General features: G+C 32.8%; 1 protein-coding gene across 3 annotated transcripts in view; it reads right to left on the bottom strand.

Moving 5' to 3' along the window:
- The window catches only part of LOC138703637 (acetylcholinesterase-like), a 2,088,928-nt gene that overhangs the window by 167,763 nt on the left and 1,898,088 nt on the right, over window positions 1-23,077 (bottom strand). For all 3 annotated transcript variants that reach the window (XM_069831694.1, XM_069831692.1, XM_069831693.1), the window contains one exon: window positions 22,488-22,663. In XM_069831694.1, the coding sequence (XP_069687795.1) occupies window positions 22,488-22,663 (176 nt within the window). The remainder of the gene's footprint in view (window positions 1-22,487; window positions 22,664-23,077) is intronic.

Here is a 23,077-nt window from a genome sequence, read left to right as displayed (position 1 = left end):
ATACTTACTTACTTACTTACTGGCTTTTAAGGAACCCGGAGGTTCATTGCCGCCCTCACATAAGCCCGCCATTGGTCCCTACCTGAGCAAGATTAATCCAGTCTCTACCATCATACCCCACCTCCCTAAAATCCATTTTAATATTATCCTCCCATCTACGTCTCGACCTCCCCAGAGGTGTTTTCCCCTCTGGCCTCCCAACTAACACTCTATATGCATTTCTGGATTCGCCAATACGTGCTACATGCCCTGCCCATTTCAAACGCCTGGATTTAATGTTCCCAATTATATCAGGTGAAGAATACAATGCGTGCAGTTCTGCGTTGTGTAACTTTCTCCATTCTCTTGTAACTTCATCCCTCTTAGTCCCAGATATTTTCCTAAGAACCTTATTCTCAAACACCCTTAATCTCTGTTCCTCTCTCAAAGTGAGAGTCCAAGTTTCACAATCATACACAACAACCGGTAATATAACTGTTTTATAAATTCTAACTTTCAGATTTTTTGACAGAAGACTAAGGGTGGAATTCATAGTCGTCACTTATAAAATGAGTGAACCCTTAAGTAATAAGTGTTAATAAGGGAACCCTTAAGTCAATTCCGAATTCATAGACAACACTTATTTTCACGTAATGAGTGCTCACTTACAGCTGCCGGACATGACGTCATAACAAAAGCTGACTCATTGAACTAATCGAAAGCAGCTCTGCGTGTGGAGTTGCTATAACAACGAGTTATCAATATTATTGTACTGAATAAGTTATATACAGCAATAGTTTCATGATATGTTAAATTCTAGTTGCATGGTAGTTATAATCAGATATCCTACTAATTGGAACACATTTTCTCTAGTAGTGAATTTCTTAAATAAATAAATTAAGCCTATTAGGCCTACTATATACGGTAATACTGTATATTGAATTTATTAACATAGTGTTATATTTACTCTGTAATTTGCCAATTACAGCTACATTTTACATTTTTGGCTATGATATTTATATTTAAATCTTTTTAATTTATTTTTATTTGGTATTTTTCATTTATGTCTATATCTGTGTCTTTTATTTAGGTAGTACCTATTGCTTTTTTTTTTTCATTTTTAATTTGTAATTACACTTGTATGTTGCATTTGTATCTGCTTTATCTCTTTTTTCATGTTATATGCAATTCTATGTTTTTTTTTAACAAATATCTGAACTGTCTATTGTAATTAGGGCCTTGCCCTGTTATAGACATAAATAAATAAAAAATAACTAGCAATTTGGCTGAAAATAAGTATGCCGAAAGGAAAGGATTTTTCTGAATTACAACAACTTCGAGAGCTTGTTTTAAGGCATAAAGACATCTCAGAAAACAGGCAATTGTCTATTAAAGGCACCAAAATATCAACAACGGTGGTCTTGCGAAAACAATACCGCTTCTTAAATTCTAGTTCACTATACATTTCCAGAGGATTCTCCATGTCTCTAATATACCTTTTTGGGACACGCATATTTTCCTTATTTCGTTCGACAAACTCCACAAAATCCTCAAAATCATTCTCATTATTCATTTTGAAAATGAGTGGTCACTTAAGGGCACAGATCAGGTCACTTAAGCAATCACTCATTATGTGAATGAGGGACAACTATGAATTAGAAATGAGTATAAGTAACCACTTAAGGGTTCACTTATTTATAAGTGACGACTATGAATTCTGCCCTAAATGACAAAAGTTTCTCAACCGAATAATAACAGGCATTTCCCATATTTATTCTGCGTTTAATTTTCTCTCGAGTGTCATTTATATTTGTTACTGTTGCTCCAAGATATTTGAATTTGTCCACCTCTTCGAAGGAAAAATCTCAAACTTTTATAGTTCCATTTCGTACAATATTCTGATCAAGCGACATAATCATATACTTAGTCTTTTCGGGATTTACTTCCAACCCTAACTATTTACTTGCTTCAAGTAGAATTTCCGCGTTTTTCCTTATCGTTTGCGGATTTTCTCCTAATATATTCACATCATCCGCATAGAGAAGAAGCTGATGTATCCCGTTCAATTCCAAACCATCTGTGTTATCCTGAACTTTCCTAATGGCATATTCTAGAGCGAAGTTAAAAAGTAAAGGTGATAGTTTTTTCTTTAAAATACCCTTTTATATGTGTGGAATGCATAGCATAACATTTTGTGGGTATTTGTGCCCTTATCGGATGTTGAGACGCCATTTATAAGCTTCCTGCGCTATGGATTTTTAAATCACACGCCCCCTTTTATCGGTTTCCAGTAACTTCATTTTTTTTTGCTACATTGCCAGACAAAAATGGATATAATTTTTGAACTGTTAAAGATACATGCATGAAATTTAGATCACACATTCTTTAGACTATTAGGAAACTTTTCTCTGTAACAGAATTTTGTTAATTGATTTCATTTAAAAAATACGTCCTTTTTTGCAAGAAAGGAAATCAGAAAATTGTTATTAAATTTTAATTGTTTATTTTACAAACGTAGGGACTAATATCAAAATTCTGGTACAGACAGTTTGTAGAACATCTTTTGCAAATACATTGCAAACAACTGCTTGAATCTATCTTTAAAAACGGTTTAGATTTATCGGTTTTAGTACAATCCTGGATTGGGTATATATTTTTTTCAAATTTGGGCCCCCAAATAATTTTTTTTTCAAAATATTTTATTTGGTTGAGTTGTCACAGCTATGAGCTCTCTACATACAAAAAATAATAATATTTTACACCAAATAGGAAAAAAGTTAAAAAAAAATATAATCCTCTTCCCTTAAAGGAGCGATAAAATCCTTTGGCCCAGTTGCAGAAATGCAAATTAAATCAGTTCCTGATCCATCAATCAGTTAATCTCTGATTTATTTGATTGTTAATTGCGTTGCACGAAAGTAAATCTGCAATCAACTTTTCTCTATATACTAATTGTTGATTTGAGAAAGAAATGAATTTGGCACCAGCGCTATTTTGCGCGATAACACGCTAGAAATTCCACTTCACACATCATCTCTGTATTCCTCATATTTCACTGTTGCTACCTCTCGTCACTGGAACTCTCTGCCGCCTGAAGTCAAGGGCTGGCGAACATTGAAATCTTTCAAATCCAAGTTAGAAAATTATCTTATGACGAGTTGCCAAATTAACTTACTATTATGACAAGTGTTGTATTGCATGTTTCGACGTATTCACATTTTTTTTATGTTCTAGTGATATTTAACTTATTTTATATTTATGTTTCATATTTTCTGATAATGGTATATCTATAATGTGATAAGTTGAGCTATATATAATGATAATTTTCCTTACTGTGTGTGCTTAAAAATATTGTATTCATTGTGTGCTTTATACTGCACTATTTTATTACTACAATTACTATTATTAGTATTCTTATTTATTATTATTATTATTATTATTATTATTATTATTACTATTATCAATAATTGTCTTATTTTTTACACTTTGTATGTCTCATTTGTTTTGACCTGCTGTTCACATTTTATTATGCTTTTTGCTTTCTTTCTGTATGTTATATATTATGTCTGATTTCTACTTACTTGTTGTTTACATTATATTATTATTATCTTATTCAGTTTTGTGTGTAAAATTGTAGTGTACTTTGTAAATTTATAATGTTTTTTGTAAGGCAGTTTTACTCCTGGTTGAGTGTTAGAGAAGCCCGTATGGCCTTAATTCTGCCAGGTTAAATAAATTATTATTATTATTATTATTATTATTATTATTATTATTAATTTGTAACCACGGCCAATTTTATGCGCTTTAAGGGTATATGTACATGAACGATCACAAATATTATTAGAAAATGCAGGCTCTAAATTTCTAATATTTTATAAGAAAATGAATTCACAATTGGACAAAAATTGCAAGGTACTAGAACAAAACTTACTAGAACTTAAATATCTGATAAAAGTATAAAAAAGGTTACTAATAATATTTTTCAAACCAGTTTTGTTAAAGTATGGAAGAAAAAAAAATGCTGTAGTTACATCATTTGGTAACCATAACACTGTTATGGTCTCTCTGACATCTTTCATATTTTTCCTACATGTAGTAAACATTTATTTCTGAAAAGTAGACTACTCTCAGACATGTAAAGTTGTTCATTTTAATACAATTAATTTTTTATTTGTCCTATATAAAATATATTAAAGTTTACATAATGTTTTGTGACCTAATTGTTCTATTTTCAAAGAAATGGGCATTATTGTAGTCTAACTTTTACATAAATGTATGTTAAATCAGTGTACAAAATTTCATAATTCTATCTCTAATGGTTGTGGACTTATGAAATAATATGTGTGAAAATTTTCAAATTTTGGAAAATTTAACTTAAAGTAAAAAGTGAATTATAAAAAATATTATTAGTAATTTTTTATGCTTTTATCATATATTTAAGTTCTAATAATTCTTGTTGTGGTACCTTGTAATTTTTTTCCAATTGTGAGTTCATTTTCTTATAAAGTTTTAGAAATATAGAGCCTGCACTTTCTGATAATATTTGGGTCGTTCACATACATATACCCTTAAGAGGGGAAAAACAATACATCGAGTGAGTGTTGATCAAGAAAAATTGTTGTAGAAGTAAAATAACTGGATTCCATTTGCATAGACTACAAAATAAAATAAAAGAAATGAACCGAACTGAAAGCGTGAGGTGCAAAATTTTTACAAAGTAGAAGACATCATGAATATAATAGAAAATAAGACTGGTGGTGTTTCGGTGAAGTAGAAAAAAAAAAAGACATTTTTCGGTCCCGTTCGGATATCACGACCTCATTCACCACATGACGCCAGAATTGCTTAGGAATTTTTATCGAAAATTTCTTCATCAGAAGAATGTGTCAGGTCTTTTTTTTTTAACAATTTAACTACATACTCCAACCATTTCCTATAAACTTATCAATAGGGAACGGATTTATATGAACTAAAAATGTATGAAATATGTAAATATAGGCTATATGAATTTATTTCTATCAAAATATGGAATTAAATATGAGCACAAACAATGAATTTGAACAATTAAGTAGGGTATTGAACAAAATTGAAGGAGAAATTAAAGAAAGAAAGGAATGAAGAAAAATGAAGAAAGGGGAAAGGAATGAAGGTAAAAATTAGAACACAACACACTTAGCATGTATGTTTAGCAGTGATGTAACAACCTGATATACGTAGTTCAAATGTAAGAATTGGAACTTCTATTTATTGCAAAGAATTCGCAGTATTGATCGATGGGAGAGATTTGGCGACCAGGGAGCTTATTATCAAAACAATCACTGTCTGCAACAATGAAGATGACATCTGCACAAACGATGTTGGCAGAGAAAACGGGAAAAGTGTTTCTGACGTACAAGAGACACGAGGATAAAGCGGTGCGTCGCTTTTACCGTAGCGAAACACTGGTAGTAACGTCGAACATGGTTGCATTCCGTCCCATCTTATCCTGCCCTCAACCCATTCTTCCTGAACTTGTCAGATGCGCTTATCACACTGCCTAATCTCATATAGTACAATACATGTCCTAATATCGATGGAAACAGTTCCATGTATCATGTAAGTTATGTAATTACCGATATAATATGATGTAATAATATATCATCACCATCATCATCATCGTCATCATCATCATCACCAATCATCATAATCACCACCGGCACAATCACCATATCAAGGATCGGCACTTTCTGGATCCGTTCCTACTCCAAACTTGTACCAATAATTGGTCTGTCCATCTTTTTAACGGTCTTCCCAAATGTCTCTGTCAGTCGTGTGTAGTTTAGCATTGTCTTTGATAATCTGTTATTGATCAACATAGTATAATAATAATAATAATAATAATAATAATAATAATAATAATAATAATAATAATAATAATAATAATAATAATAATAAATTATTTTAGCTCGCAGAGTTAAGGCCATAAGGCCTTCTCTTCCACTCAACCAGCAAAAAGTATACATACTGTACATATGTATGAACTTGCAAAGAATTCAACAATTTGATTTAGATAAGAGCTACATGTATACAAGAGTTATTTACGAATTAAACAACAAAATACTATGAACTATTAATTAAACACTGAAATACAAACTATGTAGCAGAATTAACCTAAAATACATAGAATTTTAATATATTTTAAATAATGTTAGATAATAGAAAGAGATTATTATGAGACAATTTTGTAAATACAGCACTATCAGGATGCATGTCTAAAGGAAGGAGTAACAATGTAGACAGTGATAGTTTAAGTCAGTATGATTGGAGTGAAATGCTAAGAAGGTTATCTTTTAAGCTGTTTTTAAAAGTGTTTATTGTCTTGCAGCCCCTAATACTTTGTGACAGGGAATTCCATTGTCGCGAGGTGGATACTGTAAAAGATGATGAATAACGAGATGTTCTATGAAGAGGTATACTTAACGCGTCACAGATAAGTGATCTGGTATTTACGTCGTGGTTAGAGTATAGATAAGAGAAACGAGACGAAAGATAATTTGGTGTTGAAGTGTGCAGAATTCGAAAGAGTAAAGACACTGACGTATACTGACGTTCAAAGATATGTGACCTAAAATTTTGTGATCGTGTAAGCGAACTTCATAATCACAGGATAAGTCCGACCCAAAGATTATAATAAATGGACAAACTCTGAAATAATTTTACTATTTCTCAACAGATGAAACTATTATCATATAATGATGAATAGGGAACGGATTTCCATCCAAATACCCGTTTTTATAAACTTGTTAAACTTCTCAAATTGCAAATATTTGTTTTATGACATCGATTCTATGTAACCGTACTTTTCCCGTGCATGTTTACATGTTTTGACCTTTTATGAGAGTAAATTCAAGCACAATACATATTTTGAAGACTTTAAATTTAATATCATATATTTAGAATTTTATACAACATATTAAGTCATTTTTCTGGCTTTAGTTCATATATTACATTAACTTGCATAATAGTGTCCATTATGATTGTTTCTTCTTAGAATCTGGTATTTCCACGTTATTTCTTCATTGAGAAAAAAGATAAATGAAGGTACCGGTAATATGGTTTCGTGGCATCCTACCTGACAACTAGTATTTCAAGGTTTTATTACACTTAGGTTTGTCGTAAGGTTATTTATTTTTCTTTTATTTTATCTACATTAGACATACAGGGTGATTCACGAAGAGTTAGGGTCACTTACTGAGCTTATTTCCGAAGACATTCTGAGCACAAAATGTCATATAAACATGTGTTCTAATCTCCACATTTTCAAAGTTACACTAATTTGAAGTTGTTAATAAAATACTTTTTTTCTTTAGTTTTAAGGGTAAAAGAATAATACAAATAGAGAATGAACTATTCAATAGTATCATTTATTTCGCTCTAGAATAACTTCGCTCTAGAGTATGCCATTAGGAAAGTTCGAAAGTTCAGGATAATAGACAGGGTTTGGAATTGAACGGGTTACATCAGCTTCTTGTCTATGCGGATTACGTGAATATGCTAGGAGAAAATCCACAAACGATTAGGGAAAACACGGAAATTCTAGTTGAAGCAAGTAAAGCGATACGGTTGGAAGTAAATCCCGAAAAGACTAAGTATATGATTATGTCTCGCGACCAGAATATTGTACGAAATGGAACTATAAAAATTGGAGATTTATCTTTCGAAGAGGTGGAAAAATTCAAATATCTTGGAGCAACAGTAACAAATATAAATAACACTCGGGAGGAAATTAAATACAGAATAAATATGGGAAATGCGTGTTATTATTCGGTTGAGAAGCTTTTGTCATCTAGTCTTCTGTCAAAAAATCTGAAAGTTAGAATTTATAAAACAGTTATATTACCGGCTGTTCTGTCTGGTTGTGAAACTTGGACTCTCACTCTGAGACAGGAACAGAGATTAAGGGTGTTTGAGAATAAGGTTCTTAGGAAAATATTTGGGGCTAAGAGGGATGAAGTTACAGGAGAATGGAGAAAGTTACACAACGCAGAGCTTCACGCATTGTATTCTTCACCCGACATAATTAGGAACATAAAATCCAGACGTTTGAGATGGGCAGGACATGTAGCACGTATGGGCGAATCCAGAAATGCATACAGAGTGTTAGTTGGGAGGCCAGAGGGGAAAAGACCTTTGTGGAGGCCGAGACGTAGATGGGAAGATAATATTAAAATGGATTTGAGGGAGGTGGGATATGATGGTAGGGACTGGATTAATCTTGCTCAGGATAGGGACCAATGGCGGGCTTATATGAGGGCGGCAATGAACCTCCGGGTTCCTTAAAAGCCAGTAAGTAAGTAAGTAAGTAAGTAAGTAAGTAAGTAAGTAAGTAAGTAAGTAAGTAAGTAAGTAAGTAAGTGTTCTGAAGCTAAAAATGTGTTGTTAATTGCTTTGTACAGATTTTGTTTTTCAATTTTTAAATAAAAATTACATTAATCTTACGCACTTGTCACAAAAATTGTTACAAATCATACGATTTGTAGAAACTTGATTCTTTACAGTATAATTATTCATCGTAATGTACAGTCTTCAAGAATTTACAAGAGTGGCGTGATTTGTAACAATTGTTGTGATAAGTGCTTAAGGAAAATGTAATTTTGTAGTTAAAAATCGAAAATAACTATGGAATTCACAACACATTTATAGCGTCAGAATACTAGTTAATTAAAGAAATGATACTTCTGCATAGTTCATTCTTTATGTGTAGTATTCTCTTACTCTTAAAACTAAAGACTAAAGGTATTTTACAAACAACTTCAAATTAGTGTAACTCTGAAAATATTGAGATTACGACACATGTTTATATGACATTTTTTGCTCAGAACGTCTTCGAAAATAAACTCCGTAAGTGGTGGTAAATCCTCGTGGATCATCCTGTATATTAGATTAAATCTTAGACCCATGAAGTCAACATGGCGCCCCAGTTGCTCTCCATCGGCTTCTTAGACGACCAGTGCCTCGTTATCAGGATTATATTCAAAGATTAATATTTTGCTTGTTAGTTCTCATCCATATTAATTACGTAATCTTTGCATTCTTTCTGGTAGGATTTTTATATCGTCCTTCAAAATGGAGACACAGGACTTTCTGGTTTCCATATTGCTCTGACAATCTAACCAAGTAAATCCTACTATATAAAGTCTAGCTAATCCCTTATAGAACCTTGTAGTATTTTCGTTCATTTCGAGTAATGTCTCATTGCTATTGAAAACATTAGCTGTGTGATATCTATACATAATGAATTCTGTGAACCCACATTGAAATCTGTAAGAACGTTTTTCTCTAACGAAATTGTGGGCGCATAATTTTAGGTGCAGTGTAATTATCTAAGTTATGTCACGTAATTAATTAAGTTGATATGTAATTAATTAAGGTGATATGTAATTAATTAAGGTGATATGTAATTAATTAAGGTGATATATAATTAATTAAGGTGATATGTAATTAATTAAGGTGATATGTAATTACTTAAGTTGGTAATAGTTGGGTTTAATACAAGTACTTATGTTAGGTTTACTTTTGCTTATAATAGGCGTTATTATAATATAGTTTTTATTTATAGTCCTAGGTTTATTGCATCTATTTATAGTTACAATTAAATCTACGTTTATTTTATTTTTTACTGCAGTAATTATTTATTTATTTATTTATTCTGGTGTAGTTAAGGCCATCAGCCCTTCTCTTCCACAACACCAGGAATACAAATACAATAATAGAAATAAACAGAAAAAAATACACTATATACAAAGTAAAGCTACACAAGAAAAGAGAGAGAGAAAAAACACTATATACAAAGTAAAGCCATACAAAAATATACACAGGTTGCAGTCACACAAACATTTGTAATTATTGTAAATTTTATTAATATAATTACTGTAATGTTACTATTGTGTATTATATATCACTGCCACCGGGTGTATACCAAATTGTAGAGTTAATAAATACATACATATATACATAAATGAAAAGTCCACTGCAAGAACGATGGATGTCATTTGGAATACATTTTGCAGGAGAAGCAATTGAAAGTTTGAAATGCTTAGCGCTCAAAGCTTAACTGTGATTTTCCGATCATTACTGGAAAATGACTATCAGTGTTAATGCCATATAACTCTGTATGTATATTCTATATGTCTTAAGCTATGCATTGACAGTCTTGGTTCATTTTCGACAAGAAAGTGACATCCATCATTCTTGCAGTGGATTCTTCACATACATACATACATACATGAACAATAGTAGTAGTAGTAGTAGTAGTAGTAGTAGTAGTAGTAGTAGTAGTAGTAGTAGTAGTAGTAGTAGTAGTAGTGTTAGTGGTAGTGGTGGTAGTAGTAGTAGTAATAATAATAATAATAATAATAATAATAATAATAATAATAATAATAATAATAGTAATAATAATAATTGCAATAACAGTGAAACTAGAATGCTCCTTAATTTCACACTTGAAAAAGCTTCATGTCGTCATATAAGGCCTGGTTAATACAATGTTCTGCCCACTAAAATACACAACACGTAGAAAGTAGTGGGAATACTCTTCTTTTCCACGTGTCACGCCTGTGGCTTCCCTAATCCCAGGATCAGACCCGCTTGCATTTCGTCCCTCATACACCTGCGTAATACGAGCTAAATGGAACAGGTGACATCTCTGTTTGATATTCTGTGATTTCAGTTTGCGTAATGTGGCAGAGAAAATGTGATTACAGGGCTTACGGCAATGATTGTGTTGAAATGATCATGGACTGTTTTAATATGTTCTCCCTCCATCGCATACAGGCACCTGGTACACCATTATAGTCTAATAATGCGAGGCAATCTAATTTGGCCTCCGTTTGTACAGGAGGAATTACAATTAGTATTGTTATCATGATTTTTGATACCTGAAATAGAGCTGCATGCATATACAAGTTTGAATTATTTTACAGCTCTCAGTCTTGTCATCAGGACAGAGTGTTGCCGTCTTTAATTTTATACTCGAAAAATAAAACCAACGAATATTCATTTTTATTTATTTATTTGGAAGATGATTCAGTTCCAAACGCAATTATAAGAACAATTTACGAATTATATAACCACAATATTATCAAAATTACTATTGGATCAGGACATACCGAATGGAGACCGATAAACTGTGGAGTTCGTCAAGGATGCCCCCTCTCACCACTTTTATTCAATACTAGGCACTTGAGTTTTGCAGTATAACACGTACGTATTTATTCATATATCGAATTTCTGATAACTATGATGTAGTTTACTTAGGGATATCACATTGCACTTATGTTCCCACACCTCATGTGAAAACATTGGATACAAACAAACATAACGCTGTTGTGGGGGTGGAAATTGGTATAAATGCACTTGAGCTGCCACCTCAGACGGGCACTAATGTGAAACTCGGTGTAAAAAACCACTGCAGTTGTATTGGAGAGACGTGACCGTAGCATCTTTCGCCGGCACTAGCTACAATGCCACGTGGAAAACGTCTATGAAATGAAGAAAAAGCAAGCATTATGCTTACAAAGAGTTGAAGCTCTCCGATCCGTAAATCGCCAATAAATTATGACGTTCAAGTTGTGTTATTGATAATTTTGTGAAATTGGGCACACATTATGGATAAAATGGGAGGTATGATCGGATATGGAAGCTCTCCGAGCGCATTAAACGACTTATCCTGCGCATAGCAAAGATAAAAAACATGTTTGCTTCTCAGATAGTTGCTGATTTGAAGTTTGCCGGTCACTGCCAGACGTGTAAGACAAATTCTGACAGGAGACTATAACCTAGTCTTTAAGAAACATTTTAGTAAACACCCCTAAAAGATGACCATAAGAAGGCAAGAATGTCTTTTGCTGAAGAACACATGTCGTGGACCTCACAGTGGGGTCAAGTGATATTTAGCGACGAGAATAAACTTAATTTGGATGGACTAGATGGATTTCAGTATTACTGGCACGACCTCCGCACAGAGGACCAAGTTCGAATGAGTAGAAATTTTGGTGGCGGAAGTGTGCTCAAGGTATCTCCAACTTGGCATGGGTGCACACCAGGATAAATTCTGACACCTACACAGAGATGCTGGAATCGGAGTTGGTTCGGATGTATGAATAATTTGATGAAAACCTGATTTTTCAGCAACATAATGCTGCAATTCATGTCTCTATCAAATCGAAGAATTGTTTTCTCGAGAACGGAATCACACTTCTGAACTGGCCATCAAGAAGTCCAGATTTAAATCCCATAGAAAACCTATGAAGAATCATAGAAAGCGTGTGTATCACAACGGAAGACAGTTTGAGACTGTGACTCAACTAAAGAATGCGATTCGTGCAGAGTGGGTTCAATTTCTATGTTGTTATTGTTTCTTTATTTTATTATCTACAACAGAAAGATGCCTTTATATTAATTTCCTCCCTTAAGACAGTGGGTTTTCACTCTTCAGGTGTTATGTGTAAAGAAAAATGATAAATTTAGTTTGGTATGGTTTCTTTATAAGTTGTTAGTAAAGATCTGTCAAGGATAAGGCAGAAGTGTAAAACAAATCAACAACATAAAGGTGATTTCCACAAAACTCATACTGCCTTTATATTAATTTCCTCCAATGTATACATCAACTCCATCATCAGACATTGGCGACTAACAATTCATGGAAACATCCCGCTCTTCCGAAATTGTACTGTACATACATTATTATATGCAGACGATCAGGTTCTTTTTGCTACAAATGAAGACGAGCTGCAATACTCAATACATCACCTGAATATAATAGCACAAAATTTCAATATGAAAATTTCCCCAAACAAAACAACAATTATGGCGTTCCAAGGTAAACAGCCAGTTAGGAGTAAAATTTGCATTGGAACCCATACGTTAGAACAGGTAAACTCATTTAAATATTTAGGTTATAATTTGACATATTTACCTGTTACGGATATATCTGAAAATATTCAACATTTTAATGGATCCTTAAGACCCATCATCCAGGTTTTCACAACCCTACTTTTTCTAGTGTTTATAAATGATCTTGCCCCCCCCCCCCTAATAAAAGATGTAGGTCATCCCATATTATTTGCAGATAACACAAGTATAGTAATTACAGCCAATAACTCCAACACATTCCAATCTTCAACAGAGGAAATTCTCTTCAAAATATGTGACTGGTTCTGAGTCAATAAATTAGTATTAAATTGTAACTAAACTAACAATTCAATTTAAATCCTGTCCAAATTCAACGTCGCAAATTTCTAGCGCAATAATTAATAATAGATCCCTATTAGAAACAACAACAACAACCAAATTTCTTGGCTTAAAAATCGATAATTTGTTAAACTGGAAAAATCATATTAAAGAAATTACCCCCAAACTAAATTCAGCTTGTTTTGCTATTACATCTATGCAAAAAACAGTAAATATCAATACCTTAAAAACAATATACTTCGCATACTTCCACTCGGTAATGAGCTTTGGAATAATATTCTGGGGAAATTCCACAGATAGTAATAATATATTTCTATTACAAAAAAGAGTAATTAGAATAATAGTAGGTGCCAAATCTAGGGAATCGTGTAGGACTATTTAAAAAAAAAACTACAAATAATGCCCATGGCTTGGCAGTATATCTTTTCATTAATAATCTTCCTCTTATGTAATCGTGAAAACTTTGTAACTAATTCAACAGTTCATAGCGTAAATACACGTCAAAAAATGACTTTCATGCTCCATCGGCAAGTCTATCGTGCTATCAGAAAGGAGTGCGTTATATTGCAGTGAAAATTTTTAATAGCCTTCCTATCGATATAAAAAATGAAACTCAAAACATAAAATTATTTAGGGCCAAATTAAAGAAGTACCTAATTTCTCATGCCTTCTATTCTGTAGGTGAATTCATGACATTCAATAACACTTCATGAAATTGATACTAAAACTATGCGTTGTACTAGTAGACTATATTGTAAATCTCGTCTGTATATATTTCATCTAGACTGTGACTATAAATTAAGATTTTATAATAGTATTAAGTTTTTTGACTTGTTCCATATTCTAGCTGTAAGCATGTATGAATACCATGGAATGTTAATAAATACAATACAATACAATACAATACAATACAATACAAAAAACATATCAGGTTAAAAGCATATAAAGTTCTAGCAAGACCTGTCCTCATGTATGGTAGTGAGGCCTGGACTGTCTGAAACTCAGATGTTCAACGCCTAACAACTGCGGAAATGAGATTTCTAAGGAGGACTGCCGGCTACAGCTTGCTTGACCACAAAAGGAATGAACCAGTTACAAAAGAATTGAAAATTACACCTATTTATGAACATCTCAACCACTATAGACAAAAATGGCTTAACCATGTCAATAGAATGGACCTTTCCAGACTTCCAAGACAAATTCTCCGCTATATAATAATAATAATAATAATAATAATAATAATAATAATAATAATAATAATAATAATAATAATAATAATAACAATAACAATAATAATAATAATAATAATAATAATAATAATAATAATGATTTATTTAATCTGGCAGGGTTAAGGCCATATGGCCTTCTCTAACACTCAACCAGGAATAAAACTGCGTTACAAAAAACACTATAAATTTGCATAGTACACTACAATTTTACACACAAAACTGAATAAGATAATAATAATAAAATGTAAACAACAAGTAAGTAGAAATCAGACATAATATATAACATACAGAAAGAAAGAAAAAAGCATAATAAAATGCGAACAGCAGGTCAAAATAAACGAGACATACAAAGTATAAAAAATAAGACAATTATTGATAATAATAATAATAATAATAATAATAATAATAATAATAATGATAATAATAATAATAACAATACTAATAGTAGTAATAAAATAGTGCAGTATAAAGCATACAATGAATACAATATTTTTAAGTACACGCAGTATGGAAAATTATGATTATATATAGCTCAACTTATCACTTTATAGATATACCATTATCGGAAAATATGAAAACAAAAATATAAAATAAGTTGAATATCACTAGAACATTAAAAAGAATGTGAATACGTGGAAAACATGCAATACAACACTTGTCATAATAGTAAGTTAGTTTGGCAACTCGTCATAAGATAATTTTCTAACTTGGATTTGAAAGATTTCAACGTTCGGCAGCCCTTGACTTCAGGCGGCAGAGAGTTCCAGTGACGAGAGGTAGCAACAGTGAAAGATGAGGAATACAGAGACGGTGTGTGAAGTGGAATTTCTAGCATGTTATCGCGTTGTGATCGAGTATTAATATTATGATAGCGAGAGAGAGAGTATGAAAACGAGCGAATAAATAATAGGGGAATGAAGTGTGCATAATTCGATATACCACATGGAAGACGATCTTTGGGACGCCCCCTGAAAAGATGGACGGAGACCGTAACAGGCCACTAGGCCTAATATCTGCAAGGACGATGTTGATTTATTTATTTACCTTTTGCTTATTTGTTTACTCGTTTTATTTGCTTAACTTATTTGTTTGTTTCATTCATTCATTCGTTTGTTCATTTATTTATTTCATCTGGTGGAGTTACCGCACCATCAGAACACTTATTACACAAAAAAGGCAACATGAACCTTACTATGGCTTCCTTGGATCGTAGAGTTAACATGGTATGTCCGTATCTTAGATTTGCGGCACCTGAGAGAAGCCTTAGGCCAGCGGTGACCAAAACTCGAGCTGCAGTGATTACATGCGACAGACAGCCTATGAAGTAAGGAGACGAAGGAAAGGTACTTGGCATGAAAACTACAACCAGTGGTGGTTCCTGTACTGACATCTTGATCAATCCCGCGGATAAAAATCTCAAGCTTTGCTGTATCAGTAATGTCACTGCTGTCATCAAGAGCCAGTGAATAATATAAGATTTTTCTTGCTTCTTTTTTAACCTTCCTCTTGAATATAATCAGGAATTTTCTAAATTGAGGACCGTTTTTGCAAAACTTGCTAACTGAAAAATTAAAAAAATTGAGATTTTGATGGATTCGTTATCATATGGCAGGCCTCTACATGATGTTCAAGGCGTCTTAGTAAAATTGGGTTATTTCTCTTCATTGTAGTGTGTCAAAGTGTGATCTTTTTTTTTTTTTAATTTGCTTTATGCTATAAGTGAGAGATACAGCAAAACTTGCTTACTATAGTGTTTTGTCTCTCCTGTAAAATTTAGTTTTTTTTCAGTTAGTAAGTTTTGCAAAAACGGTCCTCAATTCTTCTCTCGATACTTGGTAGAGAAGTTCGAAGTTTTTTCAAAATGAAAATCTTCTTATGGACAAGTTATTTAAGCTATTTTAATCATAACTCTTTTGAGAAATTCTGTTCTAGTAAAAGGCTTTAGAGCACGAGATATTTAAAACCCCATTAGATAGCTGACTTCCTTACATTTATTTATCTCATCTTTCTCTTCCTGGCTATGATTTAAGACATGGCAATTCCTGGCGTTTAACAGTTCGTTGGCACATAGTATTGAATATTGAATCAGTTTTTCTAAATGAATAACTAATAAATAATTACCCTCATCTAAAGATTAAAAAGATTAAAATTGAGATAAAACCTAAAATTTAACAACTTTTTTCTAATTATTTTTCAACCAAATTTTGAGAACATAATTATTTACTATGTAAAGAAGTAACAAAATCCAAATTTTGAACTTCTAAATATTTTTAGCGTTTGATTTTTATTTTTTTAGAAATATTTTCAAACCCAAGATTTAGAAGAAGTTCTTCTTCTTTTTTTTTTTTTTTTTTTTTTTTTTTACAAATTTCTGATTATAAATATAGTAAATTCTTGTTTTAAAGTTGGCTCCCCGAAGTTGTTAGATTAGCGGAGGAGAATTTTAATTTACATAAATATTCACTTTACTTTCAAGTTTATTTTTCTAGATTCAACACCAGCTTTTTATGCCTAATATTAAACAATCTGGATGAAAATTTTACTGCAAGTATTTATGAGGTAGCTGCACGTTTCTATTCATCTTTTTGAAAGAAATGCTGCTAGTTTCTTTTATTAATGTTTTTTATGAAATAAAAAAATAATATTTTAAAATTTTCAAAAAATTTTGAAAGTGAATAAATGATTATTTCATAAAATGGATATACAGTATAAGAATGTTTCTTCATGTCTTGTGAATACAATGAAAAAAAAAAATAAACTTAAAAATTGAGATCTTCTACTACAACCTTAGGTTTGAAAATATTTCTAAAAATATATATAATAAAAAAATAAAAAATCAAAAGCCAAAAACATTTTGGAGTTCAAAATTTGGATTTTGTTAGTTCTTTACATAGTAAATATGTTCTCAAAATTTGGTTGAAAAAATGATTAGAAAAAAAGTTGTCATTTTTAGTGGAGTGTACACTTAGGAAATACAATTTTAAGAAAATACTTAACTCAAATTTTAAATTTATAAACATTAAGAGAGAGAGAGAGAGAGAAATAATTCGTCCGGACCACGAAGGTCCGGAAATTAATAGCAAATAAATATAATTAATGAAATATGAATATTATTATAAAAATAAAATATAATAATTAAGCACCACTGATTATGAATTATAAAATAAAATCTTAGAAGATGACTTTAAATTATACTTATAAATAAAATATTTTATTTAAAATTAGCACATCCTTAATTAAGGCCTTCTGAGTGGTATAAATAAAACTGTATAATCTGCAGGGAATCTTTAAGAATTTGCGAGATGAATTTTTTGAATTTCTAAAGATGATATTGATAATTGTTTTAAAAAAAAATATATATGTAAATTTTGGTAAAGAACTCCGAGCACCAAAAAATAAACCTGTCACTGACCAATTGAAGAGAGGGATGTTATACTTGGCACTAAGGTAGGGAATACAAGGTTCGTAAATGGCCCTCTTTTCCTGATCAACCTGATGAGCTTGGTTTAGATCTCTCTCCATGCGTATAGTTGGATCTATGATAATAGCCTTTTGTTGTTGCCTGTTTATTGCTATTATATCCGCTCTTCTGTGAGAGTCGTCTTCAGAAATGCAGTGGACCTCTTCATGAACTTCCCAACCCTTGTTCCGAAGAAGACAGGCGATAGCTCCACGGACTCTATGATGCCTGTTGTTACGCAATAACTCTCCTTTCCGACAAAAGCCCAACACGTGAAATGAAAGGACAGATTCAGTTTTAAGAGGAAAATAAAGAAATTCATAAGAATTGATGAATTTAGGATAAATTATCCCTATATCCCCAGAAGGTACTCAAATTCCCTAGAACTAGGGATAAATCCCCAGGATTGGCAACACTGGTTATAATTCAACTTGTGGTTCCTCGCTTTGGACGACGCATTTCGAGCCTGTGATTGGACATTCGAGTGTTGCAGGCCCACGACATTCCTCGTGTCTGGCAAGCAGACAATACAATCAAAAATATTGGGCGACGCGATGAAGTCTGGGGCGTATTAATAGCGCCGTCGTTGCCGCGGCCCACTCCTCGCCATTGTTCACTCTGAATTCGAACCGTCTCAATTATAGCGGTCACAGGTGTCGAGTTCTACGAATTTCTTAACGCTTCCTCCTTGGCATGCAACTCATTATGGACTTCAAAACTCTTATTGTGTTCGCATACGATGAAAATAATTCTGTAGTTCGCATTTCAGTGAGGATATATAAGAAATTTTAAACAAATAATTATTGAAGAAGGAAAAAATGATCGAACACATATCAGAACTTAATTATTTGCGAGTTCGTATATCGAAGAGCAAGAATTTATACAAAGAAGCAGTGTTGTCAGGTGGAGCGAAATTCATATTCCTAGAGGGAAAAGGCATTTTTTTGCTTGAAAACGGGAAATTGCTGTTGAATTAGTACTAATAGTGTTTTATGATCTTATTTTTAAATGTGCTGTTATTTACAAATACGAAAATACAATTTTAAAAGTATTTCTCTTTATTAACCATATAGTAATCTTGAAGAACTAAAACACGCAACATCGTTATATTATAACGCCTTTCATTTACTATAAGTCCCGTCGCTCTAATTTCCGGCAGCCAATCGCGTTGCAGGTCGGGTACATTTAAAGGTGTGCGTCTTGTGATTCGCTGATGAAGGCGTTATTAATTTCTTAAGGCTCGATAAATACTTAATATAATCGCCCACCATTTTGGCTCTTTCGTTGGCGTTCGCAGAAAGCACACGAAGACGTTATTTGCCGCTCAATTATTTGCTGAATTACAGTGCGTTTGATTTATTATCATAGGAGCTACGACATGATAATGTTTAACGGTGTGGCAAATAGATTCCTCGTGTGGTAGCTCGGCAACGAAAGAACAAAAATGGAGAAAGATACTACCTACCTAGACTTTATAGAGCCTTAACTTCCTAAGACGTAAGCAAAGAGGAGGAGTCAAGCCGGGAATAACAGCGTCGCGACTATAATTTCAGGCAATATTGTATGAAAACAGTTACCTTCGCGATTTCTTATATTTTAATACTTGGTTGTTAGGCCAGTGGTAGTGCATTTTGCAATACAAATTAAATTAATGATTGACGCATACACCTAGTAGAATATAGGCTAATAACATTTGTATGTTATTACATAAAGACTTAGACAGGAAAATCAGTATAGGCCTATGTTTATAACTTCGAAGTTTTTTTGTTCAAAAATTATTCTGCCTTCAAAAATGTTTATTTTATAAATTGAAATGATTGAAAAACGTTTATGTTGTTTAATGAACAGTCCGAAGGCACGTTTCAACTTGATAACCAGGCTTCGAGGCTTTGGACCCGACACAATAAGTTTACTATGCATGCACTATAGGTTGTTGACTCGCTGCAGGTAGATATAGATGTGTTGAGGTAACAACGTTGCTATTTAGAGAAGAGTACGGTAGTATGGGGAAACACACATATGTACATTCTGAAAGTAAATATACATTACACAATGATAATGTCAAAAGAATGTGAAAAGCATTTATTCTCCTGTCTTTTATAAGCATTTGTGTTTAATTATAAACAGTTTTAATGGTGGAAATAGGAATGTCGCAATTTAAATTTTTTCATTTATTCTATTGGTCGTCTTTAGGAAGTGCAGTTACAGTACCGAATTGCAATGTACCTACTACAAGATACATTCTCAGTGTCTCAAACGTAAATCTTTTTCGGTTATCTGCCAAAGTTTGTACTGTAGAAAGCTGCGCTCTACGTCGCATGACGTAATAGGAGCAACGAAAAAACCTAACATCATTGCAGTCTCTAAGAGACAGACCTTTATTCTCGGGTGACTCTATGTCCACTAATTTTCTATTTATGTTACACAATGTTCCATATCCGTTATTTTTTTTACATAAAATTGATTTCCACTTCTGTTTTGCACGTTCAGTAACCGGTGTACTTGATGCCTCATTACTCCCCTGAATCATTTTCTAAATTAATTTGAGGGCTTCCGGCATCTCTTGCTCTGACTTTTCTGACCGTGCAATAGTTTCAGACACAATTTGTATGAAAACCAAATTATTCGTCAGAACCTTCAAATCCAGAGCGTTTTCCTTTGCGTATTCGTTGGCATTCATTCTACAGTACCCCCACCCACTGTACGCTTTACCACTATACTCAGTACGCCGTTATGTGAATTTCCCACTGAAATGCTCTATTGGGTCCGAAGTCTCGAAGCCTGTTGATAACTTACACCAATAAGGCATCATTCATGAGAAAACTAAGCCAGGAGTCAATGAATGTATAATGGACAGTTAACTAACATTTTGTCCTGGAGTAGAAGATCTTGCAAAGCAGAAACATAAATAAAAAGTTTGTTAATTTTTAAAACAATTATTCGATTCACCTACAAATTCAAAGATTCGAGGTATGACTTCTTAGCTATCGATATTTGACAATACCAAAGCATCCAATTCACAAACGTAAGAACGAAAGAATTGTAACTAAGTATCGAATATAAAGAACTAAATTAAGTGAATATGAAAGATATCAACATCATACTTTGTATTATTATAAAAATCGATCTTTAATAACGTTCAACCACTTTAGTCAACATGATTTAATCCGAAATCTTGAAAACGTTACGTTGCATAATTTTGGTCGCATTGAATGCTTTCACTCCCATGGACAAGTGCATTTCTCTATGGCTGCTTTCTGAATTCGTCGTACTTAACCTAAAACTGCTCATACTACATGCACTTAGTCCGCCATCATGAAGAAAAGACTAATCATTGGCTATTGTTGACTGTTCGAGTCACGTGTTGCCGTATTCGTGACGTATTTCTCCCACCCACTCAAAATTGATACGAGGATGACTAACTTATGCGATACATTTCTTCAGGCTTATTTTACCTTTAGTTCATTTTTCACATAGCATTTTTTTTAGAAATCCGATATTTTTACTTTTTCAGTCGTAATATCGTTTCTAGTTGTAAACAATAGTTCAGTCACATCAATTTAAATATTTCTTATGACCCACCCTAAAAATCTACATGAAGAGAAATCCAGAGCACCTTATCTATGTTAGTGACAAGAAGATCCCTTGCAAGACGTAAAAATAGAAGTCTGAGATGTTATCAAATCATGTAGAATAATTGTAAATACTTGAGGAAAGGATAAATATTTCTAGGACCGCTATTTCTCGGGTTAAGGAGTCTGTACTGCCATCCCATCAATGTAAAACAGAGTAATAAAAGATGAAGACAGTAATTTTAGCCTGTTACATACAATAATACTTGAAGAATAACCCCTAAAAATTTCAAATGTGTATCTTATGTAAGTCCTGAGAAAAGTGCACCTAAAATAGATGAAATTTACATTGCTGGGATAGGCAGTGTGTATCTTATGTAAGTCCTGAGAAAAGTGCACCTAAAATAGATGAAATTTACATTGCTGGGATAGGCAGTACAGACTCCCCTTAAAATGAATTCTCAAAGATATTTTAATTATGTATCGACTTTGTTCTTCAGTGAACTCACAAAAGAAGATAAAATAATGATTATTTCAATAAAGGCAAAGCAAGAGTACACCTTAAATCTTTTTAATGAACAAGACAAAGAAGATAATGTATTATCGAGTGATTATTACGTAGAAATTGTGATTTTATCGATCTCCAGTTTTACATCCTCACAGGTAGTATTTTATGAATGAAATTGAAAGTGAGACTGTATGTGGAAAAATCTGTATACTATAAATAGATAAAAAGATAATATACATGTTGACGATTCCAACACTAAGAGAACAAATGAATTACAAGACGCGAAGCATACCTACGCCAAGAAAAGGGATCGATAGTCAGATTTTTCTGGACGTTAAAGTAACCTAGGATAAGATTTTTCTGTCCACAAGACCATCTAGTAGTTTATGGACAAAGGGGCTCAAATGTTTACAATATCGACGTCGCTGCGCAGCTGAAAGGTGGCCTCCACGTAGAAAAAAACATACTGTATTTGACAAAACAAGTTTTAAGAACAGGTTTCAACTTACACGTGACGGCTAAGAGTTGAGGTAGGTACTTCTTCCAGAAGGCACACTGTTTGAGGCGGGGCCCCCTTCCGGTTTCTGTAGAATTCACGTCCAGGGTCAAATATTCCCTGCCGTACGCTGTGTGGACTGGCCAGTACGTGGCTGTCCAAGTCCCGTCTTCAGACATGCTTGGATTTCTGAAAATAAAATGGTCTTCATTAGCATTATAAATTTAAAGTGATCAAACACTTAAACACGTATGCAAATGAACGCTCCACATCCACTGAAGTAACAGGAGTGTATTTCAATTTTGACACTAGTTGGACAGGAATGTTACATTGTAAATCCGTGTTCTTCCCTGCTAGGATATCTGAAGCAATACGCAGGTCCTTCAGTTCTACATTTCTCTGCAGAACTTGCTCCAATTTATCCCGTACATTATTTCCAACAGAACCAGGAACACATTTGTAATTTAAAATATAAATTTTTGAAATAAGAATGGGTGTTTTGACCTGTTAGAGATGAAACATACTTAATAGGTCAAAATAGGCTTTGTCGTCAAAATAAACATTTTTTTGTGCTATTAAAATACCAATTTTAGGCATAGTTTT

Source organism: Periplaneta americana, chromosome 7 (assembly GCF_040183065.1).
Source record: "Periplaneta americana isolate PAMFEO1 chromosome 7, P.americana_PAMFEO1_priV1, whole genome shotgun sequence".
Classification (NCBI taxonomy): domain Eukaryota; kingdom Metazoa; phylum Arthropoda; class Insecta; order Blattodea; family Blattidae; genus Periplaneta; species Periplaneta americana.
Note: the sequence above shows the minus strand (reverse complement) of the source record. Positions and strands in the feature narration are given on the sequence as shown.